This window comes from Geosmithia morbida (assembly GCF_012550715.1).
Source record: "Geosmithia morbida isolate 1262 chromosome Unknown scaffold_2, whole genome shotgun sequence".
NCBI lineage: Eukaryota > Fungi > Ascomycota > Sordariomycetes > Hypocreales > Bionectriaceae > Geosmithia > Geosmithia morbida.
In genome coordinates this window covers 51,177-77,370 of record NW_023336189.1, presented here as the reverse complement: position 1 = coordinate 77,370, position 26,194 = coordinate 51,177, and the positions used below count along the sequence as shown (strand labels likewise).

The 26,194-nt window shown below is 53.7% G+C and overlaps 8 protein-coding genes across 8 annotated transcripts; 4 read left to right on the top strand and 4 right to left on the bottom strand.

The window, feature by feature from the left end:
* Positions 1 to 285: 285 nt before the first annotated feature.
* GMORB2_3668 (Fungal trans) lies at positions 286 to 2,552 on the bottom strand (the record flags this gene model as incomplete). The annotated part of the gene is made up of 2 exons (XM_035465644.1): positions 286 to 871; positions 955 to 2,552. The coding sequence occupies 2 exons, from the start codon at positions 2,550 to 2,552 to the stop codon at positions 286 to 288; spliced, it is 2,184 nt and encodes a 727-aa protein (XP_035323481.1).
* A 646-nt stretch (positions 2,553 to 3,198) lies between these two features.
* GMORB2_3667 (kynureninase) lies at positions 3,199 to 4,764 on the bottom strand (the record flags this gene model as incomplete). Its single annotated transcript, XM_035465643.1, has 2 exons — positions 3,199 to 4,493; positions 4,578 to 4,764. 2 exons carry the CDS (start codon positions 4,762 to 4,764, stop codon positions 3,199 to 3,201), a joined length of 1,482 nt encoding a protein of 493 aa, XP_035323480.1.
* A 750-nt stretch (positions 4,765 to 5,514) lies between these two features.
* GMORB2_3666 (indoleamine 2,3-dioxygenase) lies at positions 5,515 to 6,871 on the top strand (the record flags this gene model as incomplete). The annotated part of the gene is made up of 2 exons (XM_035465642.1): positions 5,515 to 5,835; positions 5,909 to 6,871. The coding sequence occupies 2 exons, from the start codon at positions 5,515 to 5,517 to the stop codon at positions 6,869 to 6,871; spliced, it is 1,284 nt and encodes a 427-aa protein (XP_035323479.1).
* A 679-nt stretch (positions 6,872 to 7,550) lies between these two features.
* GMORB2_3665 (Pfam:DUF55) lies at positions 7,551 to 8,632 on the top strand (the record flags this gene model as incomplete). The annotated part of the gene is made up of 3 exons (XM_035465641.1): positions 7,551 to 8,019; positions 8,150 to 8,266; positions 8,349 to 8,632. The coding sequence occupies 3 exons, from the start codon at positions 7,551 to 7,553 to the stop codon at positions 8,630 to 8,632; spliced, it is 870 nt and encodes a 289-aa protein (XP_035323478.1).
* Positions 8,633 to 9,206: 574 nt separating this feature from the next.
* On the bottom strand, positions 9,207 to 9,851 carry GMORB2_3664 (uncharacterized protein; the record flags this gene model as incomplete). Its single annotated transcript, XM_035465640.1, has 1 exon — positions 9,207 to 9,851. The coding sequence occupies one exon, from the start codon at positions 9,849 to 9,851 to the stop codon at positions 9,207 to 9,209; it is 645 nt and encodes a 214-aa protein (XP_035323477.1).
* A 7,213-nt stretch (positions 9,852 to 17,064) lies between these two features.
* GMORB2_3663 (hydroxymethylglutaryl-CoA reductase (NADPH)) lies at positions 17,065 to 20,653 on the top strand (the record flags this gene model as incomplete). The annotated part of the gene is made up of 2 exons (XM_035465639.1): positions 17,065 to 20,222; positions 20,302 to 20,653. Coding segments are annotated over 2 exons (3,510 nt in total), but the record flags the coding sequence as incomplete, so codon positions are not given.
* A 1,429-nt stretch (positions 20,654 to 22,082) lies between these two features.
* Positions 22,083 to 22,910, top strand: GMORB2_3662 (uncharacterized protein; the record flags this gene model as incomplete). The annotated part of the gene is made up of 1 exon (XM_035465638.1): positions 22,083 to 22,910. One exon carries the CDS (start codon positions 22,083 to 22,085, stop codon positions 22,908 to 22,910), a length of 828 nt encoding a protein of 275 aa, XP_035323475.1.
* A 1,138-nt stretch (positions 22,911 to 24,048) lies between these two features.
* Positions 24,049 to 25,793, bottom strand: GMORB2_3661 (Cytochrome P450; the record flags this gene model as incomplete). The annotated part of the gene is made up of 2 exons (XM_035465637.1): positions 24,049 to 25,458; positions 25,542 to 25,793. 2 exons carry the CDS (start codon positions 25,791 to 25,793, stop codon positions 24,049 to 24,051), a joined length of 1,662 nt encoding a protein of 553 aa, XP_035323474.1.
* Positions 25,794 to 26,194: the final 401 nt, after the last annotated feature.

The following is a 26,194-nucleotide window of genomic DNA, read 5'->3' as shown; positions in this document are numbered from 1 at the left end:
CGCTTTTGGCGCGGATGTCTTCGAGCGTGTATAATAGTTTCATACATTTCCCCCCTGTTCTTTCTTCATACCCGACCTCATGTCAAAGAGGTCTTTCACTTTGTCTTTACTTCTTCTCTTTGATGGCGTCTCATGATTGAGGCATAATTGAGAATGCATGCAGTTATCCGACATCAATTTTCTTTCAACATTGACTTGCAGACTGAAAACAAGCGGACTATTCGTCTAAAGTGTATGTCTAGCGATACATTAGAGTCTTTTCGTTATGAACATCCATGCGCATCCTCACAAGTAATGGGCGAGATCTATGGCTCCTCCTGAATCCAGAAGAGGAAACAGATTGAGTGCATCACCCTCATTCGTGCCTTGGTACATGTTCCAAAAAGTACCATCCTGAACTGCAAGTGAATCATTCAGGCCCAGATAAGCCGGCGAATCCATATCTGACAACCGCGCAGCCATATTTTGATGGTGGTTGTGCAGAAGAAAGGGAGGCCTATCACTAGGTAGTGCAGAAAAGGGTGAATCTGTTGTCCCCGTAGGGCTCAAGACAGAGGACTGATGATGACGTTGATGAACTGGCGATGCTGCTATTGTCGTCCGACGACTACCGCCCTGCGGTATGAGCCCAAATAGCTGACTGGATGTCTCAGTGCGCTTGAGACGCTGCTGCAGCTCACGCTTCTCGAGGTGCTCGAGCGCCGTGGTGAGGAGAGACTGCGCAATGAGGGAGTACTGTCGGGCGTGGGCATCGGTACGGGCGAAGTGCTCGAGGGCTTGGATGGACATTTGCGTGTGATTTTCCAAGGTGCGACCGAAGCCGCTGAGGAGGCCGAGGCCCAAGACTAGCGAAGCGGCGAATAGCCATGATCTGTGTTTGGCCAGTCAGATCATTTGTCTTGTTCGTCTTGTTAGAGAGGAAATTTAGAGGGCGGAGAGGAAGAAGAGACGTACACGATTATGGGCCTGCGACCATCCAAAGCGCCTTGTTTTATGAGGTCAATGATGGGATCTACCATGAGACTGGCGGCATCGATGCACGCGTCGGCCAACTTTGATTTCCCTGACGCCATGGTATTCGCCGGGCCGTCACCCAGACGGCGAAAGACCTCGTACATGAGAAAGGGGCGGGATACAAGCATGACGGCATAGTAGTAAGAGGAAAGCACCTGGCACGCACCGGCAACCTCATGCCTCGGATGGCGGCAGGGCTGGGAAACAACGTCGCTGAGGCGCCGGAGCCAATCGGCAGACCACTGTCTGAGGCGGAGGGAGATACCGTCTGTGCGCTGGAGGGAGACGCGCTTGCGGGAGAAGATTTCGAGCACGATGCCCTCTGTGATGAGGAGGATCTGGACCGAGGCGTTGAGAAGGTCAAACGTCCCTCCATCGCTGCCACCGTCATTGTCGGGGCTGCTGTGGCGATAGGGGACGGTGCAGTCGACGTCGGAAGTGGCGGGTGGACGGCCCATGGATGTGCTGAGGAAGAGGTCGATCACGCGCAGGCTCTTCCACAGCCGGTCCCTCTGTCTGTGAATCTCGGGTCCGAACCGCGCATTCACCTCGGTCCGGTGCACGCCGATCGAGTAGGCGGCCCGCACGGACACACCAAATACCAAGAAGCTGCTGTTGATCTGACACGAGCACAACATGTACACCGTCACCAGCACGAAAGCCTGCACCGTCTCGACGCCCAAGCTGTCGCTCAGGCTAGCAAACGCCTGCGCCTTGGCGTACTCAAAGTAGACCTGGGATGTGGGCTCGTCGTCCGTCTGACACCCGATGGCCAGGATGAGGTAGTTGATGGCCGACGTGAGGTTACGTGGCTTGTCACGCAGGTTAGCCCAGAGCACCAGGTTGTCGGTCAGTCTAGGCTCGTTGTCAAACAAGTCCAACATGCCCGATGTCGCAGACACATAGCTCGCTACGTGTGAGGATACGTGGGCAGCCCTGACGTCGGGAGGATCCGGCGGCGCCGCTGATATCTGTTGTGACGATGGCGCATTCTCCAGGACGGAGTACCGGCTCGTCTCGGGCGCAAAAGCCGTCTGCCCGACGCGGCTATTGACGAGCTGGCGCACCGACTGGAAGAATGAGAGGGGAGCACAGTCGCCGATAAAGATCAGCTTCCCCTGCGCATCGCACAACAGCCGGGCCTCCCTCGGCACCTCGGTGTCATCTTCCGCCGATTCCATCATTGCGGACGACCGTCGTGGTCGCCCGTGGGACGACAGGGGTGGCGACGGTGTCGCCGCGTCACGGCCATGAGATCCGGTGCCCCTCCTTTCCTCTGGATGAAGCGGCGATGGGCCTCGGGCGTTGCCAGCGGGAGACGGCGCTGCGGCTACGGACCGGCTCCGACGCTGACGGATCCGACTCGGAGCCGTGTATTTGCATGTATGCGGCCGCTGACGCCGGGCGCAGTAGCTGCATGGCTGGTTGCCGTCGCATTTCACCTTGCGCTTCTTGCAGCCATCACAGGCGTTGGAAGTGCGACTGCGTATGGGGCGTCCCGGTGAGTCGGCTGTATCCAACTGCTGTCGGCGCTCCATTCCCTCGCCGGCTTGTGATGGGTGGTCACTCGCTCTATTGTCGGTTGGTTGTTGGGACGGATGATGGCAGGATTAATGATGCATCTGCGGGAAGACGGAAGAGGGATTGCGGAATCTCGGAGGAAAAGAGCGTATCCGCTGTACCCACCGTCAGTTTTGCGAGCGTATCACATGTCGGCGGATATAGACGGCTCGGAGGCACCAGGACCATGGATCTGTTCATGGAACATCAAACAGACAGGGAAATTAGACAGTATGTGTATGTATGTACACATAAGCTGCAGCAATGGTGATATTTTGAACTTTTGCAAAATCTCACGCTAATATATGTCTTTGATGGTGCTCTTACTGCGGAATGTAGCATCTTCTGCGTGGGGAAATACATCGATATTATACGGAATATACATGTATCGCCTCATGGCGCTTACTTTGTTCACCATAAAGTCAGAAGGTCGTTAATTCTTGCATGATCTGGCGTGCATATCGGTCGGCCGGAACGATTGAGAGCCAGATCGTTCCGTGTTTGAAGCTCAATGTCGGTGTGAAATGCGGCTATCATCAATATTGACATGCAATCGGAGTACGAATGCTTGTCTTGTGGGGCATTCTCCTCGTTTATTGACTTAATTCTCTATGGCATGCTTTTCTAAGCCTTGTCGAGATCCAAAGTCCCTCTGAGGATCTGCATGAACCGCCAGACGTCTTCAAAGCGGGAGTAGAGCGGCACCGGCGCCACCCTGATGACGTTTGGCTTACGCTTGTCACACATGACACCATTTTCCTCGAGTGCGGCACTGACATTATCGTGAAGCTTCTCATTGGACAAGAGGATACTCAGCTGTGTGCCGCGCTGGGCCGGGTCTCGGGGAGTGATGATGCGCACGGGAGGCTCACCACCCCCCGATACCTTGGAGGCTTGCTCGGCCATCTGGTCGAGCAGGTGCTCTGCATATGCGGTAAGGACGAGCGCCTTGCTACGCAGGTCCCGCATCGACGTCTTGGCAAAGATGCTGAGAGCGCCGGTGAGGGCGGCCAGGTCCAGGGCAGAGGGGTTGGATACTTGGTAGCCGCCTGCGCCTGGGGTGGGGACGAAGCGGTTGTCCATGTTGAAGCGGACACTCTTGTCGCCACCGTACCAGCCCGTCAGACGTGGACGGTACGTGGGACGTCCACTGCTCTTGTCCTGGCCCTCGGCCCACTCGACGGACCCGTGCCGCTCGTGCACAAAGGCACCTGCGATGCTTCCCGGGCCAGCATTGATGTACTTGTACGTGCACCAGCAGGCAAAGTCGACATCCCAATCGTGCAGGCGAAGCTCGACATTTCCCGCGGCATGGGCCAAGTCCCATCCCACCGTGATGCCCTTGGCACGGGCGTGGGCTGTGATGCGCTGCATGTCGAAGCACTGGCCCGTGTAGTACTGGATTCCGGGTAGGAGCAGCAAGGCCGTCTCGTCGGCGTTCTCGTCAATGGTGGCCAGGATGTGCTCCACCGAAATGATGTGGCCATCCTCGGGCTCGATCTTGACCATGCTGGTAGCCGGGTCGAGGCCGTGCCAGGTGATTTGGCTCTCTATAGCGTAGTAGTCGCTGGGAAACGGCCGCCACTCGAGGATGATCTTGTGCCGCTTCTCCGTCGGCCTGTAGAAGCTGGCCATCATGAAGTGCAGATTGGCCGTCAGCGTGTTCATGATGACTATCTCGTGCGCCGATGCGCCCACCACGTCAGCCGAAAGCTTGGCACACTCCTCAGCCATGTCTTGCCATGGACCCAGGGGGGAGCCACCCATGGTCTTGAAGTGGCCGGCCACGCCGATCGAACCCCACGTCTCAAAATGCGCCTGCACATGCTCCCGCACCGCCTTGGACTGGATGCCCAGCGAGTTACCGACAAAGTAGATGCCCTGCTCCGACTCGTCGGCCGAGAAGCCGGCGGTAGAGCCTAATTTCAGTTACCCCGCGTCAGTCAGAGAACGAACGACATCCGATGTGCTCATCCTGTCGCTGAGAGGTGATTATCTCTTACCGGGCAGACTGCCATTCAGCGACGTCTTCTTGAGGGACGCCTTTGTGGGGATGGTGAACTCGTTGCGCAAATGGCTGAGAGAGTCCTGGGAATCGAGCTTTTGGGCAAACTCGAGAGAGTTGGCATTGGCGGGGAAGTCCGGTGCCTTGCCACTGCGAAGGCGGTCGACGAATTCTGACAGATCCATGGCTTTACAGGGTTATATCTATATTTCTTTCTTATCTTCCGGCAACAGAGAATGTAGTCGAGAGGCACTGATCTCAATAGAGGCATGTTTTTGCGAGCTGCGGGTAGACGTCTTCGCTTTATGCCTCGCACGGGCTCCCGCTATCTACATTTTGACGTAGCTAGTTTTTTTTCCCTTCTACATCCGAAGTCCCGAGATCCCGAAGTTCCGTGTCCTAGCTACCGACACAATCCTCCGTGCCCTAGACTTTCCTAAATGGGTAGTTTCTTTAAAGTCAGCGCAAATCGCATATATGGCTGATATCCACGTGGCACGACATTAGAAAATAGCGGGAGTAAGGTTTTGTAATATAACGTAAAAAGTCCGACGTCATGCAGTCATAGGCTCATCGATTATACGAAGAATGGGACAAAAAGTCCCTAATAGTGTGCGCCCATGCCGAAAACGCATACGAATATCGAATATCCGACTCCACGCTCACGGAAGCGGTGGTCGGGAAGACGGAAGCCGTGTCGACAGCAGCCTTGTCGACAGCAGCCTCTAGCGCAAAGGAGACTGCTCACTTTTAGGACAGGGATGCCGTGCCACTTACAAGTCCAAGATCTTTCTTGTTTGGTTGCGTCTAATCGACATTAATACATGCTTACAACCTCTCTTTCGTCTCAATTTCCACCTTCTACGTTCCTCATTCAGACTATTTTCCATACTGCTAGGCCCTAGTGACTACCCTCGGACCGTTCTCCTACACCCATGTCGCCTCACGCCACATGCCCCGAGTCTCGCCAACTGAGGTCAAAGAGATACCTCGAGGAGTTTGCCATAACTCGGCATGCCTTCTTGCCCGAGGAGTCTCCTGCTGTTCTCCTCTCCCATGCCTACTATGATCCTTGGGAGTCCGTTGCCCGCCAACTGCCGCAGCTCATCGACAGCGGAGGCATCCGTCAGGCTGTATCACTGCTACCAGTGCTGTCAACAGACTACCTTGCATCCGAGTCTGAATGGCGGAGGGCATATTGCCTGCTCGCTTACACAGCACATGCCCACATATGGGGAGGAGACAAGCCTGAAGAGGTATTATTGTCACCAACAGTCTACCTGACCTGATCCGAAGCCCACTGAAGGTTGACAGCGTTCTTCTTTCTAGATCCTGCCGCCCCAAATAACAGTTCCATTCCTTGCCGTATCGTCGCATCTAGAGGTACCTCCGGTCCTTACATATGCCGGTGCCAACCTCTGGAATTTTTCCAGCACCAGTGACGACTTTACCGACCTTGGGTCCCTGCAGACACTATTCTCCTTCACGGGTACCGAGTCAGAAGCATGGTTCCTCCTCATCAGCGTGGCCATGGAGGCCAAGGGGGCAGGGATCATCGACACCATGACCGCGGCCATCAGTGCCGTCAAAACGAGGGACTACGGCATGATCATCCACGCACTAGAGGAGCTACAAGACTGCATCAGAGGGGTGGGGGTCCTTCTGGAGCGTATGTATGAGCGCTGTGATCCAATGATCTTCTATCATCGCATACGGCCCTTTCTAGCAGGAAGCAAGAACATGGGGGCTGCAGGTCTACCCAGCGGCGTCTTCTACGACGAAGGAGACGGGAAAGGAGAGTGGCTGGAGTACCGTGGTGGGAGCAACGGGCAGAGCTCGCTGATCCAGTTCTTCGACATCGTCCTGGGCATCGACCACAAGGGCCACGGAAACACACAGAGCAGCTTCCATGCCGAGGTGCGTGAATACATGCCCGGTCCGCACAGGAGGTTCCTGCTCCACGTGGCCCGCCTAGGAAGCATTCGCGAGCTCGCTCTCCTGCCGCCTGTCACGGAAGAGCAGCATAGGCTCCAGGAGACGTACACAGCCGCCACTGAGGCCCTGAGTGAGTTTCGCGATAAGCACATCAAAATCGTTACGCGGTATATTGTACTTCCGTCTAAAAAACCATGGCAGGGGACGGGGAGGAAGAATCTTGCCAGTTCGTCGTCGGGGATGAAGGGCTCGACGAACCTCACTGGGACGGGAGGGACGTCTCTGATGCCTTTTCTCAAACATTCGAGGGACGAGACCAAGGCGGCTGGACAGCTGAACTCGTCGGGGTGGTATTAAGGGGAGGATTGATGTTTGATGATGGCGTCAGCGATATATAAAGCGTTAGGTATGCACAGGATTAAGAAGCGTTGCAGGCAGATAGATTGAGTCTTGCAACGCGGTATAGACGATATATGATAAACGACACCCGAAATTACTGTATCAATCTTTCTACATATACTACCACGTACTTTGTTTGACCTCGGTGCATGCTCTAACAGCGACTTCGTCTTATGGCATGTGTAGTTTAGTGCTGAATACATGCATTAAATGTATCATAAGACCAGGAGCCTTATAATGTTCTTGTACAAAGAAACACAACAATTGGATTAAGCAATACTCGTACTTTCCATTCTTCAATTAACCATTCGATTTACCTTTGTATGCTCAAGACAGACCGTCTTTCAGCCCTAGATCTTTTTTATCGTAGGGTATTTATTAGAGACTGGAGTCAGGGTTGAATAACATTATTACATGCTATGGAATTCACGAAATCCAGGCTTCGCCCCACGTGGCGCCAAGGCGCAGGGATCGATGTCACATTGAACGTGCGATTGTTCGGTCGCGTCACCAATCCACGACTTGCATCCCCAAGCTCAGTAGCAACAAAGCCATTCCAAAGCACCGAAAGCACGCGCGGATCAATACCATCAAGAAACAACAAAAGTCGCGTAGATTCTTCCCTATACTCTCTAAAATGCCGCCCAAGAAACGATCGTCTTCTGCTATCAACGGGATAGATGAGCCCATCGCAAAGCGCCGATCATCGCGCCAGGCAGCAGCAGCAAAAGCGACAGCATCTGAACCTTCCCCGCCAGCCAAGGCACCGGCGCAAAAGTCTGAGAAGAAGGCCGCATCAAAGCTCAAGGCAGCTCCAGCAGCAGCCGCGACCAAGAAGGAGTCCTCTCCAGCACCACTCGCGTCTGCCAAAGAGAAGACTGCCGGTAGCGGCAACAGCTCGAGAGCTGTATCCGAAGATCCTCACCCAGACTCTATCCCCAGGGAGAACCCGGAAGCTGTGCACCACGAGGGCAAGTGGTACTGGCTTATGAAGGCGGAGCCGGAGTCGCGGTTTGAGAATGGCATCGATGTGAGGTTTTCGATTGACGACCTGCGCGCTTGCACGAAACCCGAAGGCTGGGATGGTAATACGTACTCGTTCCCGTGTTCGGATGAATGATGAAACTGACGGTGTAATCATATTTCAGGAATACGAGCGTATGCTGGTAAGGCGCATCGAAGAGAATAGGCATCACTGTGAAAGCGATGTAATCAATTTTCTCTGACACTACGCAGCTCGGAACAATCTTCGCGCCATGAACGCAGGCGACATGGCATTCTTCTACCACTCCAACTGCAAGACGCCCGGCATCGTGGGCACGATGGAGATTGTCCGGGAATATTCAGAAGACAGTATGCACCCCATCCACACTTAGAGGCAATCCATCGCTCGCTCTTTTTTTTTCCAGCTAACGGAGGGGGGATGTTACTACAGAGAGCGCCCGCCGCCCGGGGACGCCATACTACGACGCAGCATCGACAAAGGACAAGCCGCGCTGGAGCCTTGTCCACGTTGAGTTCCGCCGCAAGTTTGCCGTGCCAATCCTCCTCCCGGAACTGCGTGAGCTGGGGAAAGCTGGCGGACCCCTGGAAGAGATGCAGATGCTGCGACAGTCAAGGCTAAGCGTGAGCAAGGTCAGCGAGACGGAATGGAATGCCCTGTGTGCGCTGGCTGACGAGAAGGCACACGAGGCTGGCCTGAAGCACGAGGATGCATGAGAGAAGGGGGGGGGGGGGACGGGATTTCCGGAGTCTGAATAGTGGTGGTTCGATATATATCAATATTGAATGCACTGGCTGAGATTTCTCGAGGACCCCACCAATCTGATACAAATGTTTACCCAAGGGAGAGGATGGAAGCTGTTCATTCCGTGTATGCGGGGACGACACGGGGTGCTCAGCTTTGCAATCCTGCTTCACCCCGGTTCAATCTGACACACTGAATATCGATACCAAGAATCGTTATCGTTCTTTTTTCTTCCCTCTCTCCCGTAATGAGAGCTCTCGCGTCCATGCGCATCCTAATATCTATTACACAAACACGCGCGTATAATGCGGAATCGTAAATAGTTCCAGAACAATAAAGCTAAGCATGTTGAAACCCATCAACATAAGATCCGAAGACATTCCAAGTAGGCCAGTCCAGCCAGCCAAGTAAAGACAAAAAGGAAACGAAAGAAGAAAAGAAAAAAAAAAAGAGCAGTCCACCCCCTAACTGGGTCTTTGTGTGAGCACCGCAGGAATCCGTATAGCCGTGTGTCCGTGAAATTTGTAGCCGTTAATCCACATCACCTTAGATGAGACGAAAATAGGAAAAGAGGGAGCGAATAACGCTGCTCTTGGCCTCTGTCTTCTCGGCCACCTCCTTGATGGGAGCACGAGGAGCAGGGGGGAGACGGGCGGCGCCGCTTCCCCTGATAACCTTGGGGCGGAAGTATCGCTTCGTCTCGGTGGCGGCCGTGCCAGTAGTGGAAGCGTTGCCAGCATCTTGCCTCTTATCCTTGGACAGGATACCGCCGAGAAGTCCGTCAAGAAGTCCACCGGCACCGCCGGCGGCGTCCTCGTTTTCAGCATCGCCGCCACCGAGACCGCCGAGGGTATTATCCACAACGTCTTTGATCGCGTCACCGACACCGCCGAGGGACGAGCCAGAGTCATCGGCGCCAGCATCGTCGTCGGTATCGGCGGCATCTCCAGCTGCGGCATCACCACTTCCAACTGCGGCATCACCACTTCCAACTGCGGCATCACCACTTCCAACTGCAGCATCATCTCCGGTGGCCGGGGTTGTGGTGTTGGTGACGGCCCTCCTGTTGAGGCCGCCGTAGTAAGTGGGGACAACGGCGCTGTTGCGCTCTCGAAGACCGTCGCGAAGCTTCATCCTGCCATCGTGGGCAGAGACGGGGGCCGAGGCCCCAAAGAGGAGGGCCACGGTCATGATTTGACCAAGAGTGAAGGAGGGAAACATTGTGTGAAGTGTAAAGAAGGGTATTCCGTTCTTTTTTATTTCTGGCGTTGGGTTGTGTTGGGAAGGTTTCGATTGACCAGCAACAGTGAAATGTATATAGTCTGAAAGAGGAAACGAAAGATTGCGACCAGATGCGCAAGTGGAATAAGAGAAGAAGGTATGTAGTAAAAGTATATGAAAAAGAAGAGAAAGAGAAAATCCAAACCAAGAGCCTGCCTGGGTAGAAAGAATGTGCTATTCAGCAATGTTTAAAGGAGAGGGTGGACGATGAAGAACGAAACCGCCTAGACCCAAGGCGATGGAAGGAAAGTTATATATACGCCGGGAGGGAGAAATAGATGTCGTAATTGGAGGCCCCGTTGGCAGCATCCATCCCTACCAGGCCGATGCAACAAATACGCGACAAGAAATCGACCAGGATCATGGTCAAGCTTACGATTAAGCTCGCGCACGTCCCACAATACCCGCGTGGCATGGTAACAGGAGAGGGTGCCCAGGGGTGCAATCCTCGCGGAAAGGCTATCAGAGAGAGAGAGAGAGAGAGAGAGAGAGGGCCCAAGGACCCAGTTTCTCAGAGGGAACACCCCAGAGAGAACCCCAGTCTACAGGCTCGGCACAGCCCTCTCCAAGGTGGGTTCCCTAGTTCCATAACCGGCATACGAGAGATCCGGGTGCCGTGGGCGTCGCAGCCGTGACGGGTCCGGAGGGTCCTGAAACTAGGGGATGGGTGTTGCAAGATACGAATAGATAATCCTACCCCGTTCGCCGTGGTTCGGCTTGTGGCGGAAGCATGACGACTCGAGACATGCGCCGTTTGACGGGTGGGGGCCGTGGAATCGCTGACTTCCCAGCTATCACTGGGTGATACGAGTAAGCAGGGGACCCGGCTCGAGAGATAAACGACGGCTGGCTGTATGATGTAGCAAAAGCTTGTTGCTCTCGTCAATGTCTCTGCAGCCATTGGGTGCCCTGGAGGGAAGGATGCTGGGTGTTCCGACGATTCAATTCAGGTTGTTGCAGGGGGCTGTCACAATACGTGTATCCATCCATATACGAAGTCCTATAATACGGCAGCAACTAGACATCTCTCGGCCATGACGAGATTGTAGAGAGAAAAGACGTCAGTGCTTTCTTTGAACGATGAGTTCTGACTCCTAGCATCTTCTTTTCTTTACATCTTTCTTTTTATCTTCTCTTAGTTACGAAAGTCCCTATTCCGAGAGTTGGGGATGGCATCCATCCTGACCGGGGAATTGGAGATTTCGAAGGAGCAGTTGTACCTTGGGCCATCTCCACATTTTAGGAGTTGATACAACTTACATGATACGATATACATGTACCCCGTACGAATACTCGTATTGACCGCGGTGCGTGCGAGCCGCTCCGCCGAATAATATGACGACAGTTTGGTGGGACAACCTTGCAACTTCTCCAACGTACTACCTGGTGTATCCTCAACGACTAAACTACTGCCGCCTGATCGCCATCGACTGCGGTTTGGCCCGAGAATATACGCAACGGAGAGAGAGGGGTACATCTCATTTGCCGTAACCGCTGTCCAGTACAAGCATCATTTTGAAGTATAGATGTAGTAACTCGGCCATACAACTCTCTCGAGCAGGACGATGGTCGATACTGTACGCCACATGTGAGAGGGAGGAGAAGAGTGGAGGCGCCAATGATACAGTAGATAGACCTAGGTGTTCAGTCCGTCGACTCTCCTACCGTGCATGACACTGGGCATCGACACCGGGCCTCGGAGAGATCGACTATGGAGTAACCGGGCACGATCGGGCAGATTATTTAGTGCGCCGGACCAGCTTCGTGTCGGATCTGGGCTCGAAAGCTTGGCTTTTTCTTACTACCGAACAAAAAAATCCTAAATATATAACTCCATAGGTTATTATGGAGTCGTACAATTGCAACTTACGCGCCTTGGCACGGCTTGCCACAAGTGGGACAGACAATAACATGTGATGATACCTGCATGGCAGTGATAGTACTCCCCATTCTTGTTCTCTTCGATCGCCGCCAAGCCTGGAACGAAGCATACATGAAGATGAGTAATAAATGTGTCTGACAGTTTAAAACAAGTGTGACATATAAGAACTAACGACGCAACAAAGAACTGATGATGTCAATGATGTCATCAAGATTTTCCACCCTTTGATAGCATATACAGAGTACATGTACATTGTCTCTTATCTGCATTCTCTTCTTCACCCTTTCATTCCATTGTCTGAGACCGGACGTCCCCGTCCGATGCGGATGTGCGGCGGCCGGGCTCGGGGGAAGATATTACATTTTCAGTGGCCGGGGGGGAGGGGAGAGGAAGGGGGGATGAAACCGGGCTTCTCAATTGCTACAAGTCACGGGTAGCATTATTATGTTTGGCTATCATCCTGTCAGCGTTATGGAAATGGCTGCATTGAAGCTGTATGCATGCCTCTTGGTTCCTTTCCATCTACACAACGTCCATTTATCAGTCATGCATCATTATTCATTACCGGGAACATTCAACGGTAGAAGTATATGGTGCCCAAATTACATATCCGAACAGCCAAGGGCTGCTGCATACGCACAACATAAAATAGTCTTTTAGATAGATTTCCTTTCCTTTTAAAGAAGCAAGCACCAAGACACACTCATCAACCCGTAGACATGAGTACAGTGGTATCTGCCTACTGGTACGTTCTAGGCCGATGAACGTGTGTCTCGGTGCTTGCTTCTTCAAAAGGAAAGGAAATCTATCTACGAGGTTATCTACAGATGTGAGTGTGGCAGCAGCCTCTGACTGCTTAGTCATATACAATTTTGGGTGCCCATAAGCAAGTCGCTCTAGGGTAGTCATCAATGTCGGTTTTCAATTTCGGCGTCTCACTACGAACCAGTCATTCCGGGCGGCAGCCAGGAGCCATATCTCGTGCGAGGATCGTTTTCCTTTTTTTTTTTTCTTCTTCTTTTCTTTTTAACATGATACCGTGGAAATGAACCGACCACGACTATGAATCCGTGCAGGCCGACCGGCTAGTCAAAGGTACAACGTTCTCTCTTTCTCTTACTGAATGGATAACAACACCTTTGGACATATGTAAACACGAAAACTCCATAGAGCCGGGTCTTATTTAGCCAACAGTTTGCCGAGAATCGGAGGCTCTGAAAAAGCTGCCGGATCATGGTGCCGTGTGGTTTCACACACTTTTTTTATTTTTATTTTTTTTACAGATGAGCCTCCTGCATGGTGTGCATCCGTGGCGAGAGCCGTGAACAGGACAGAGCCATTCTTGCTGATCAAACTAGCGAAGCGAGAGTAGGATCATCTTCCGGACTCTCTGTTTAGTTCTTTTTTCTTGTCAAAGTGAGTTGGCATACAATACGAGTATGTACATGTACAGGGGGGATGTCATCCTACCCCTCTTTCAACCATCTGCCTGCCCGTAGAGCTGTGGACGAGACATGCGAATACGTCATGCAAATTCCTCTTATCAGGTTTCTTTGAATTCCGACAGGTAAAGAACGATCCGTGTTGTGCTCATGTCACTAGTTGTATGATTTAAGACGTGTGAGGTGGTAATATCGATAATGGTGGTGGAATCTCACAGATATGGAACTTAGGCAACCTGGATGATTGTACAGGGATTGATGTTGATGTATTCGGTGAACTATGATATGCAAGTAACAAGTCTCAGTAGTTCCGCGCTCTCGTCATCAAGGAAGGCGAAAGCCAATGATTCTTATCGACACGAGTACTCGCAGCAGTACAATGTAAGTAAGGCCACGATATTGCTGTGACTTGATTGCTCAAGTTGAATGTCCGTACCTGCTGTTCCTTAAGAATCCTGATACTTGCCGGACACGAAAGGATGAAGATAAGGATTGCCGTAAAGTGCAGAGGCCACAATGAAAGCACTGCGGATAAGTAGTAGAGATAAACCCGCTGGTATGCAATACATATACTCCGTACGACGTATACTGGACCGTACGCGGTACAAAAGTGCACCGTTACAAGACACTCGCATCAAGGCTTGTCCTGTGAGTTGTGACCTGTGAGGTTCCCTAAAGTGGTGATGGTACATGCGAGTTGGATATGACAGGTACCCAAGTCTAGGGTCCGGCCGCTCGGTAACTCTACGTTCAATGATAGGTAGATAAAACATGTTGGATAGTGATATCTTGATAACCCTGGAGCCAACAAGCTACTAATAGAAGGCACAGGACTGGCTGGACAAACGGAATAGCATATTGAGTTCAAATGAAGCAAGGCATGTCGGCTCTGTCAATCTTGACGCCTCTTCTCTTCGACGTTCTAATCTTTAGCCGCGTCCAAGTGTAGACCGAAACCTCGCTCGACTATCGGCAATAATACAGCTAGCCCTCCGGTGGGCGTCGATGGACTTGTGCGGGAGGTACGAGCATCAGTAGGTCGTAGGGCAAGTATCCGAGTCACGGTAATGTACGGAGTACCGAGGCCCATGATGCGGGATTCCCCGTGTATCCTGTAATACGACGTAGGAAAGAGCAACTTTCATATCGAGACACGGAGATGGCCAATTGCCGACGCAGACCACCCAATTCCCATGCAACTTGTAAGCCGCATAGCCTGTGGTGTTGAACGCTTGACGAGAGAGTGGTCTGATTTTTCTTTCTTTCTTTCTCCTTCTTCTCTTCTTTCTTTTCCTGGCCAAGGTTGTGAACCCTAGACCGGGGGCGGGACTAGTCCGTAGAGGGCAACATCAGGGATGATCTCTTGAATACATCGTAATACTCTCAATACAATATGTTGTTAAGACGGCGTAGCCACTACTTCTTTTGTGTGCGCCTGTGCGGATGATTCATCACTTGTGTGCCCTGCTAAGTCCATGGGTCGTACGTAGACACGGGTTGCTACGAGTCTTGGGTCTGCTCCGTTCATGTGCATGATGCATACAAGTCTCCGTCCGTCCCACTTACTCATGATTCTGCAGTCTGCGACATAGGCCTTGATACATGTGCATATCAATCAGTCAAGCATTGGTCAATGGGATATGCCGTCTGCGGCGCAGGGTCATCATACTAAGGACAGAGAGTGCCAGAGTGTTAGTACTAGTAACACAAATGCCAAGAAGGAATAAAACCCTCATCCGCCTGTCAGTATTAGCGTTACCCCACGGAGTATTCTGCGTACAGGGTACCAAAACATTCTGGTTTAATAATATTACGAGTACACAATTATAATACTAGGTACTCGAAGAAAAGAGGGAAGGAATAATAAAGACATGCCGTCCGTTATCTCCGGCTCGGTTCCCTGCTAGCTCCGAGGTATTGGGTTGCTTTACATAAGCGTTGCAGGCGGGTAGCTGCAGCATTAGCCCGGTAACCTTGACTGCTGAACCCTTGGTATTGGTGTACATATACGGAGTAGAGCATAGAATAGAAAAAAAAATTGGGTAGTTGTTTCTTCTTCTTTTCTTTCCTCTCATCTCCACGTGTTCTACTACCTTTCTGTCTTTCTGTCTTCCCGTCTTTCCCACACTCTCCTACTACAGAATGCGTCCATTGTTGTCAAGCTCCCGTCTCGTACATCTACATATATGCCTCCCCCCCACTCCCCCCACCTAAACAACGCTAAATTACGTGTACCTTACCATTTATATACTCTGTACATGTAGAGTCCCATACTGTATCGGTGTTGGTAGCATTTGCTCCGGCTTACGGAGCGTCTATCCGCTAAGATTGTTCCTAAGGATTCCATTGATATTATGGGCAGGTATAGAACACAATTTCCCTCTTCACCGCCTAGCCTAAAGAGGAGGACGGGCAACAACCTAAAAAAGTCCCCCCAGCCGCCCCCCCCCCTCCCCCCCAAAAAAAGACTCGAGAAGCTCCCAGACGAGGACGATCTCGAGTCAAAAGGCCTGAAGCTCCCTGAAAAGGGCCTCAATGCTCCCCCCCAAGAGTCCCCCTCAGGTATCCACATACCCCCCTGCCCTGCTATGGGTAGGTAATAATACCATTAATCCATGGTCCGTGGGTGAATAGCAGTGTACGCTACTGCTAGTACATGCAGTATTATTCTTCCACTCCTCCGTATCACGGATGCATAGCAAGAATATTACCTCTGGCTTTGCGTGCTTTCTCAGTTCCCGCGTACGTACAAGTATGTCGCTCGCTAGCAGCTCTCTTCTACATTGCGTAGGTATTGATATTGCTAGGTGTAGGCGGCGTAACGGGTACGTTGGCTGTCATTTGCGGTCGCTCAGGTACCCAAGGTACCGATGTCACTGCATATGCCGTCCGTAATTTGATCGTAATACCCTGTACGAGTGAGTGGTGGTGCCGTTATTTCTGCCACTGATACGGATGCTGTAATGTACATAATAATACTTCTGCCATTCTGCAACGCTGCCAGGCTGCTTGCCGCTACTGCCACTTCTGCCTCTGCCCACTGCGCCGGCGCCGGTCGCTACTTCCCTCTTGGCCCCAAAATTATCATCACTTCAACCCGTCGTCCCTTTTCTCCCCTCTATCTCTTTGTGCTTCTACATCACCGCCCCTCCTTCGACAACCGAGCCTCGCCACCACTTCTTCTCCCCTCACCTTCCCCTCCCCCCCCCTCTCCCTCCCCTCCTCTCCTCTCCCCTTCCTCTCGCCCTCCCCCAGTCTGCCTACTTCTTTGCCTCTATCCTTCCTCACTAGGGAACGTGGGCACGTACACAATATACTCGTCGACGCAGGCTGACCCCGTTGTCGCTCGATGTACGCTTGACCCTCTGTTCACTCGGCTTCTTCAATCGGTCGGCCCCCCCCCCCCCAAACATCGTTCTCTCCCACTCGACCAGTCAGCATCACCATCCGACGCCGGAGACCTTGGGCCCAGCCAGATTTACCCATTGCATCTGTGCTACTTAGCCTCTTGATTGTAAGTTTTTCTCATGGAGCCTTGTGCGGCCCGCCCCCGCCATCATGGACGTCTTCGTACTTTCATCTTGGCTAGAAATAAGTTTTTCGCTCCCCTCAGAAAGTCCCCATCGTTGTCCACCTCTCCCTCTTCTCTCATGTTGCTACGAGGTACAGACACCTCGTCGGAGGGCTCGTCGACCGCCGTGATGTGTAATTGCTTACCACCTCTTCTGCTCAGATTTTCCAGACCCTTCGCCTCATGTCTTAAACACGCACCTCTCCCTCGTCCATATCGAAAGGAAACATGATCTCCAGTTCTCTTCTCCCGCGGCGATTCCGCGGTGAGCCCGCCCTCGCTCACAGCAGTTCGCCCAGCTGGCTCAACAAGAGGATTACGCCTGTCCTGCAGTTCGTCTCCCACATCGCCTACTCACACCCCATCCACTTCGTCGTCCTCGTCGCCGTTCTTGCCAGCACCTCCTATGTCGGCCTGATTCAGCAGAACCTTTTCGAGGGCGACGCCAGTGCCGGCAAGGCCGACTGGTCCTCGCTCGTCGAGGGTAGCAGGAACCTCCTGGTCGGCCCCGACACCAACTGGAAGTGGCAGCCCGTCGAGAAGGACGCCGATGTCGCCAGCGATGTCGACCAGCTCGCCCTCCTGACCCTGGTCTTCCCCGATACCCTCTCGAGCGACTCGCCCAGCACCGCGCCCCTGTCGCATGCCGTCCCGACCCCCGACAACCTGTCCATCACGCCTCTGCCCTCGACCGAGAACCCCTTGACCACCTACACCCAGGACAGCATCCTCACCTTCTCCCTACCCATAACTGAGGCCCCCGAGTTCGTCCTGGCCACCCGAGAGATCCCCAGCGACGAGGCCGAGGAGGCTGAGATGGGCCACGGCCGCGAGAAGAAGATGTGGATCATGAAGGCTGCCAAGGTTGGCGCCCGCAGCAGCATTGTCCACTGGGCCAAGAATGCCTTTTCCGAGTTCCTCGACCTCCTCAAGAACGCCGAGACCCTCGACATCTTCATCATGTTCCTCGGTTACCTGTCGATGCACCTGACGTTTGTGTCGCTCTTCGTGTCTATGCGCAGGATGGGCTCCAACTTTTGGCTTGCTATGAGCACCCTCTTCTCCTCCGTCTTTGCCTTCATCTTCGGCCTCGCCGTCACCACCAAGCTCGGCGTCCCCATCAGCGTCATACTCTTGTCCGAGGGTCTCCCCTTCCTCGTCGTCACCGTCGGGTTCGAGAAGAACATTGCCCTGACCAAGGCCGTCCTCACCCACGCCATCGAGCACCGTCGCCATCAGAACAAGGAGTCCAAGGAACGGGCTGCCAAGGGCCAGAAGCGCCCCGCCCAGCGTCTCATCCAGCACGACATCCAGGCTGCCATCAAGGACCAGGGTGCCGAAATCCTCCGCGACTACGTCATCGAGATCTTCATCCTCGTCCTTGGTGTCGTCTCAGGCGTCCAGGGTGGTCTCCAGCAGTTCTGCTTCCTCGCCGCCTGGATCCTCTTCTTCGACTGCCTCCTCCTCTTCACCTTCTACACTGCCATCCTCAGCATCAAGCTCGAGATCAACCGCATCAAGCGTCACGTCGAGCTGCGTGCTGCTCTCGAGGCCGATGGCCTGAGCCGCCGGACCGCCGAGAACGTTGCCAAGAGCGAGGACGAGGACAAGGACGCCAAGGAGTCAACCTTGTTTGGCCGCCAGATGAAGAGCAGCAGCGTCCCCAAGTTCAAGGTCATCATGATCTCTGGGTTCGTCCTCGTCAACCTCGTGAACTTCTGTACCATCCCATTCCGCAGCCCCAGCTCGCTGTCCACGATAAGGTCCTGGGCCGGCGGTCTGGGCGGTGTCCTTTCCAGCCCCCCCGTCGATCCCTTCAAGGTGGCCTCCAACGGTCTCGATACCATACTCAACGCCGCCAAGGAGAAGGGCACCTCTGCCCTCGTCACCGTCCTCACCCCTATCAAGTACGAGCTCGAGTTCCCCTCGGTGCACTACGCTCTGACGTCGCCGCTCAGCGGCAGCTCCGGTGGTTTTGCCGGCTTCGCTGGTCTGGCCCATCTTGACGAGTATGGCATGGGTGTCCGCATGGTTGGCAGCCTGCTCAAGAGTCTCGAGGACCCTGTCCTCTCCAAGTGGATCTTTGTCGCCCTGGCTCTGAGCGTCGGCCTCAACGGTTACCTGTTCAACGTTGCCAAGACAGGCATCAAGGATGCCCCCGAGGGTGCCATTGACCGCGACGACCTGGCCAATGCCGAGAGGTTCAACGAGCCTGGTGCCGCCGCCGCCTTGGCCCCCGGCGAGTACGTCCCCCCGCCCACCCCCCAGCGTACCGAGCCTGCCACGCCCGCGGCTGTCTCGGAGGATGAGTCGGACTCCCTGTCCAAGTCGGTCGAGTCGGAGATTCTGCGCAGCAACGAGGTGCTCGAGGCCCTCCTGGCCGACAAGCGTGCCCACGAGCTGACGGACGAGGAGGCCGTCAGCATGGCTATGCGTGGAAAGATCCCCGGCTATGCTCTGGAGAAGACACTCAAGGACTACACCCGCGCAGTCAAGGTCAGGAGGGCCATCATCTCGCGCAACAAGGCCACGTCGACCGTCACCGGCTCGCTCGAGGGTTCCAAGCTCCCATACAGGGGCTACAACTGGGAGCGGGTCTTTGGTGCCTGCTGCGAGAACGTTATCGGATACATGCCTCTCCCCGTCGGTGTCGCCGGTCCCCTTGTGATTGACGGCAAGAGCTACTTCATCCCGATGGCTACGACGGAGGGCGTCCTGGTTGCCAGTACCAGCCGTGGCTGCAAGGCCATCAACTCTGGCGGCGGCGCCGTTACGGTCCTCACCGGTGACGGCATGACCCGCGGTCCCTGCGTCAGCTTCGACACGCTCGAGCGTGCCGGTGCCGCTAAGCTCTGGTTGGATTCCGAGGAGGGCCAGAAGGTGATGAAAGATGCTTTCAACTCGACCAGCCGCTTCGCCCGCCTTCAGTCGATGAAGACGGCTCTGACGGGCACCAACCTGTACATTCGGTTCAAGACTACGACGGGAGACGCCATGGGCATGAACATGATTTCCAAGGGTGTCGAGCACGCCCTCGACGTCATGGCCAATGACGGCGGCTTCCCCGACATGGTGATCGTGTCCGTCTCTGGTAACTACTGCACTGACAAGAAGCCGTCTGCGCTCAACTGGGTCGACGGACGTGGCAAGAGCGTCGTGGCAGAGGCCATCATCCCCGGCGAGGTGGTCAAGAGCGTTCTCAAGACTGATGTCGACACTCTCGTCGAGCTCAACATCAACAAGAACCTGATCGGCTCAGCCATGGCTGGATCGATTGGCGGTTTCAACGCTCACGCTTCCAACATCGTTGCCGCCATCTTCATCGCCACTGGTCAGGACCCTGCTCAGGTCGTTGAAGGCTCCAACTGCATCACGACCATGAGGAAGTGAGTGAACACCCACCCCTCTTTTCTCTTGCATGACGATGCTACCTGATTGTATGCTAACTTCAACTTCTCTCCTCAGCCTTCGCGGTTCTCTGCAGATCGCCGTGTCCATGCCCTCGATCGAGGTTGGGACCTTGGGTGGTGGGACGATTCTTGAGCCACAGAGTGCCATGCTTGACATGCTCGGTATCCGCGGCTCGCACCCGTCGGAGCCCGGAGAGAATGCCCGGCGCCTGGCTCGCATCATCGCCGCGGCCACCATGGCCGGTGAGCTGTCGCTGTGCGGTGCCCTCGCGGCCGGCCACCTGGTCAGGGCGCACATGGCGCACAACCGCAGCGCCGCGCCCTCGAGAACTACGACGCCCGCCCCCGCTGGTGCTTCGGCACCGGCTGGCCTTTCCATGACTAATGTATCTGCCGCTTCTCAGAGGAGGTAAACTATATATGTATGTACGAGGGAAAAAAAATGAAAATGGTAAATTGTGGAAGAGCGGGAACGATAGATACTCTAGATGATTAGTGAATGAGCTGGCGATTGCATGAGGAAGTGTTATGTTTTTTCTCTGTCTCTTTCTTCCTCTCTCTTTTTTTTTTTGTCTTTCTTGGTAATACGCAGTCCTGCTGGCGCTTGGTATCCATCACTAGTCATTTGATGGGAAGTGTTGGTGAGGCCTGTGTTTGGCGCAGTGTTGCCCAGGTATTTACATATTTGCTGGGAATGGAGCATTTGTTCCGTGCCCTCGGGGCGGGTTGTTAGAAATTCTTTATTACACTTGTTAGCTTGCATTGTTTGTGTTTTGTTATTGTACGTGTCTATACATCTTGATGGATCTCTATATCATGATAGATGTCTTTTGTCGGTTAAGTCACTATAGGAGGCTTTGCATGATGATTGGCATGGTCATGTATAAGTCCATGATCTCACCACTGTCTTGTTTTTCCTTACCTCTCAGCAGCTATTCTCTTTGTTGTCGTAAATCGGACCTTATTATGCCCTCATCTACATCATTTTGTCTCGTAGCATCAACATATATCGATCGGTGAGGCGCCCTCTGCTCTGTCTTGAAATTGGAATTGCCCGGTCGTGAGACAATACGACAGCGACAAGAGCAAAAACAGCCGTCACATCAATTATAACTAAGACATGGCCAGGTATCGAGCTGTTCGCCTTGGAAAAATGTCCATCTGTGTTGTCTATTATAGCCAGTCACCGGCTGATATTTTCTTGGTGACACGTCCCGAAATATACCACTTCCAACAGCTGCATCGTTCTACTTTCCTCTTCTCCTTTTTGCGTGTCCTGGCCTCTACTGTTCCCTATTTCCTAGCTGAAGTATCCCTCTTGAGGCATGCCAGTATGTCATCTCAATTTCAGTCTGTCGGGACGATGGCAGATGGGTTCTAGGAGGCCTAGATATTCCATTGATACCGTTCTACGCCGACCACGCGACATGGTTAGCCGGGCATTCTGTATGTGTGCGAACTGTAGTCGTCTGTCATGATACCCAACAGCCACAAACTTAGAGACAGAAAGTTGTAACTATAATCACGGGCGAGGGAGGGGAGTGGGAAGGGATGGCATATAATAAACAAGGCCATACGATCAGGCGTCCTGGTTTTCTTCATCCTCCGTCTCTCCTTGAACTCTTCACCCATCCGTCGCGAGCACACGACTAGTTTGAGTAAGGAACTATTTTTCCACCTTGTTCAAGACTGCCCAGGTCGAAGCAGCAACTCCGTCTGAGCTACCGAGGAAATATAACTGACACCGGAGCTTAATCGTAGATAGAAAATATTTTTTTTTAAAAAAATAAGATGAAAGAAAGAAAAGAAAGGACGAGCTCTGCAACCCATCGCAGCATGGCCGGCCAAGGCAAGAGGGTGACATTCCCCTCCGACCGCAGCATAGCCACGGCCAGGGACCCCGAGACGGGTGAAGACGTCCCCGTTGCGCCGACCAACAGACTGGTGGTAAGCAGGACGCAGCGAACACCAGACGAGGTAGCCTTCTACCGACTAGAGCTGAGCAACAGCCTCGCGCAGCAGGTAGCCCTCCGCCGGGACGATGACGAGACGGGTCTGCACAGGTTCCGCTTCAGGATCCAGGACAGCCGCGTGGAGGCGCAGTGGAGGCTGGCGGACGCCAACAGGGAGGCGCTGCACGCGCAGGCGGCCGAGAGCGGCGTGCTCGACCTGGCCTTTTTCGCGGCCCGCAAGGCTGCCAACGTCACCCGGCTCCGCGGCATCGTCGGGAGGCTGGTCGATCTGGACGCGTCGACGCCGCCCGGCTCAGGCTTCAGGACCGTCGTCTGTCCCTACCGGGGCGACGAGCTCAACTTTGTCAACCCGGGCTGCCCGCTCCTGACCGAGGGCGCGAGGCTGCTCAGGTGGCTAGACGCGAACCTGTGCATCGTCGCCGACGTCTTCCACCAGAACTCGGCCTGCATGGCCTATGCCAGGCTCCACACATACCGGCTGCAGCAGGGCCAGCTGGCCTCGACGGAATCGGTGTTCATCCTGGGGGCAACGGCGAGCGAGACTGCGAGCATGGCTGCCGAGGCAGCAGAGATGGCGGGGGAGGAACCTGGCATTCCTGCACCGCCATCGCTAACCTCGACCCCCACCCAGCAGGCCACATCTGGTACCGGGCCCTCTGGCTCCGGAGGGACGACGGCGGACGGGGACTAGGTCTGATGAGCGTGACGGTTAGCAAGCGTGGTAAAAGGAGGCTGGCGGTCAAGTTCCCTAGTGGAAAGGGGGAAGTAGATGGCAGCACCCACCTCTGGCTGGATCGTCCTCCTCTACCTTCCTCCGTCCCAAACGAAATGGAATACAGGGAGAAAGGCAACGTTCCCTGTTGGGCTTTCCCAAGACTTTTATATAGTTTCTTTCTTTCTTTATTATTACTTCCCTCTTGTACTTTCTCCTCATGCTTCGTTTTTATTTATTTATTAGTTTTTATTTTAATTTTTTATTTTCTGCCAAATTTGTTTAACATCTCTTGTCCGGGTTTTTAAAACACCCTTTTTTCCTTCTTTTTTCTTCTTCTCCCCCCCCCCCCCTAGGTGCTGGTGTTTTCTCCACGTATTATTATGGCTTGCATATTGTTGCCGTCGTCGAGATCCAATCATCGAGACGGACAAACACCAAATAGGTAAAACCACCTGCGAGCAGAAAATAACGGGGGCAAACCAGGGTATCAAATCCAGGGGAAAGGACATCGGTCAGATTTCTTTTTTCCTCTTCTTCCCTTTAGTATTACGGTAGTACGATTACTTCATCTTCTTTGGTGTTTTGTCTTGATCTTCTTACTATAGGATTATGACATTACAGGATGGGATTACGGATACAGCCGAGGAGTTTACGGACCATACTTAAGGGATGTTTTTAGAAACTATCGCCGAGATGACACTTGATGAATCATGATTTGTATAAACAATCTCCTTTGTATACTAGTAATAAGTTAACGAGGAAAATGTTCTGACACTTGCTTTGCTAGTAAAAAGTTGCTTCGAGAATTTTCCTTTTGATACGAACTTTATATTTTCGTCGTGTGACTTTGTTTCGTTGCTGCTATACAGCTTCATGCGACCATTATTACCCTAAGCTGATTTTAACCAATATTGCTATATACATGTTTATATGATTGAGAGATATATACTGAAATCATGCCTGTCCTAAGCGTCTAGGAGTTGTCCCAAAAAAAAATAGTCTAAGAGGTCGTGAAAAGTAGAGACAGAGAAAGGAGCTAAAGACAGGACGCCAAGCAAAGAGAGTGGTTGTTGAGAGAGAGAGTGAGTGTGTGCGTGTGTGCGTTTGTGTGTCATCACGCCTTCCTCCTAACACATATCCTAACTCCACGAGGCGGAAATGTAGCTTCGCACATCCAGTCATTCGGCGGCTTCTTCCCTTCATACTCGTCGGGAAAGCGCACGTCGTAATACCGTAGGACATGGTTGATGATCATCTTGAGCTCAAAGTCGACAATGAAGCGACCCGGGCATGCGTGCTTGCCGTGGCCAAAGGCCAGGTAATCCTGTGACGTCGTGACAAAAGTCTGCGTCTTCTTCTCCTCGCTTCCGTCGTCGCCAGGGTTGGACCCGGACCGGGCGAAGCGAAAGGGATCGTAGGTTAGCGGGTCTTCGTAGGCGTCTGGGTTGGTCTGGGAGGGCCAGACGAGGAAGGAGACGATTGTGCCCTTTGGCAGGGGGTGGCCGTCAGGCGTGGCCATGTCGTTTGTCATGACCTTGCGGATAAGGGAGCGGTTGGCAAATGATTGGAGGCGCAGCGTCTCGCGCGAGGCACTGTCAGCGAAGACCATACGGTTGACACGGCCCTTTGTCCACTGACCAGTCACCTCGTCACTGTCGGCGGCGGCGGGGTCCGAATCACTGAGGATGCGGTCCGACTCATCGAGCAGGGTGGCTATGGTGTTGTGCTGGTGGTCCGAGTCGATAATGTTGAGAAGCAGGTTGGTGACCTGGATGACGGTCTGGTGGACGGCACCAAAGTTGGCGGCGCAGATGCGGCGGACAATAAGCTCGTAGTCGTCCACCTCGTTGGGTCGTTCGCGCAGAGCGTAGCGGGCCATGGCCTGGACGTGGTCAGTCGGTTCGGGCATGCTGAAGCCGTTGGCGCCGGCGGCTTTGGCCTCCCGTGCCATGCGGATGCGGTCATCCCACAGGGGTACGAGCCATTGCTTGATGTGATCTATCTTGAATTTCATAGGAATCGACAGGAGACCCCCCAGGAACGGACGGAGGACATGCGGTAGGCCAGAGCAGAAACCGCCGACGGTGATGAGCAGGTCGTTTACGTCGAGTAGGGCCTGCAGGTAGCCCTCGTTACGGCAGAGAGGCAGGCCGACGGTGAAGCGCGAGTTGGCCTGGGCGACAACCTTTGTGATGGTGTTGCGCAGGTCTATCTCACGCCACGTCGTCGTATCGGTACCAAAGTGCTTGTCGAAGGCGCGGCCGAGCTCGTCACTCAATGCACTGCAGATGGTCTCGAGGGAGCGGTTCAGTTCCGTCTTGATCAGCAGGCCCTGCCATGAGTCGAGGACAGGCCCGGCGTGACCCAGGCTCCAGTGGGCCTGGTCGACTTCGGCCATGGCCTCGGCGACGCTCAGGCGGCTCTCGGGCTGTGCCAGAGCCCAGCGGATGTGCTCCGGGGGTAGGATGACCTCCTTACGAGATCCTATTCCCGGGACGACGACGGGGCGGCCATGCTTGAGATACTGAAGAGCGGGTTAGAGGGGAAGGTTGGCTGAGGGCGGCAATCGTAGCGACGAGAGTGGCGAGCGGGAAAGGGAGTACAAACCTGATTCCAAGCATCCTCATATATGGCTTTGCATTCGGTGTAGTACGAAATTCGAGTGCGCAAGCTGAAGCTACGCGCACCCTCCGGCTCGCGGATGAGAGGAATGGAAGGCGGATAGGCGACACCGGTGATGAAGCGCTCAATGAGGTAGGCGGCGAGGACGAGGAAGACGAAGGCTCCAAGCACGTTGAGGAAGGTACACTTGGAGTATATGTGAAACAACAGATGCAGCAACGAGTCGGGGAGGTCCATGTCGACGGCCTTTGTCGGGGCCTTGGGCCAGGGGCCTGGGGATTAGGCCAGATGGTGATGAGGCCTCACGATGACTGATGACTGATAAAACGGAGCCAAGAGCTGGTGGTAGTAATACAGAGCCCGGGTTATACGGAGTCGGAGTATTACAAGAGTCAAGATTCCCAGGCGGAAGTCGCCGTGGGGTAGGACAAAGCAACAGCGCACTCTGGAAAGGATCGGCAGTCGCACAGTGACGTGCAGGAAGGAAAATCTGGTACTATGCGTGGCTTGCAGAGGGTATAGGAGGTACACAAAGCTAGCGAATTACTGCCAGAAGCGAGAAGCGAGAGTCGACATTGACGAAGGGGAAGCTGACGAAGATGGAAGGGACTGGTGACTAGCGATGATAGGGAGGGGAT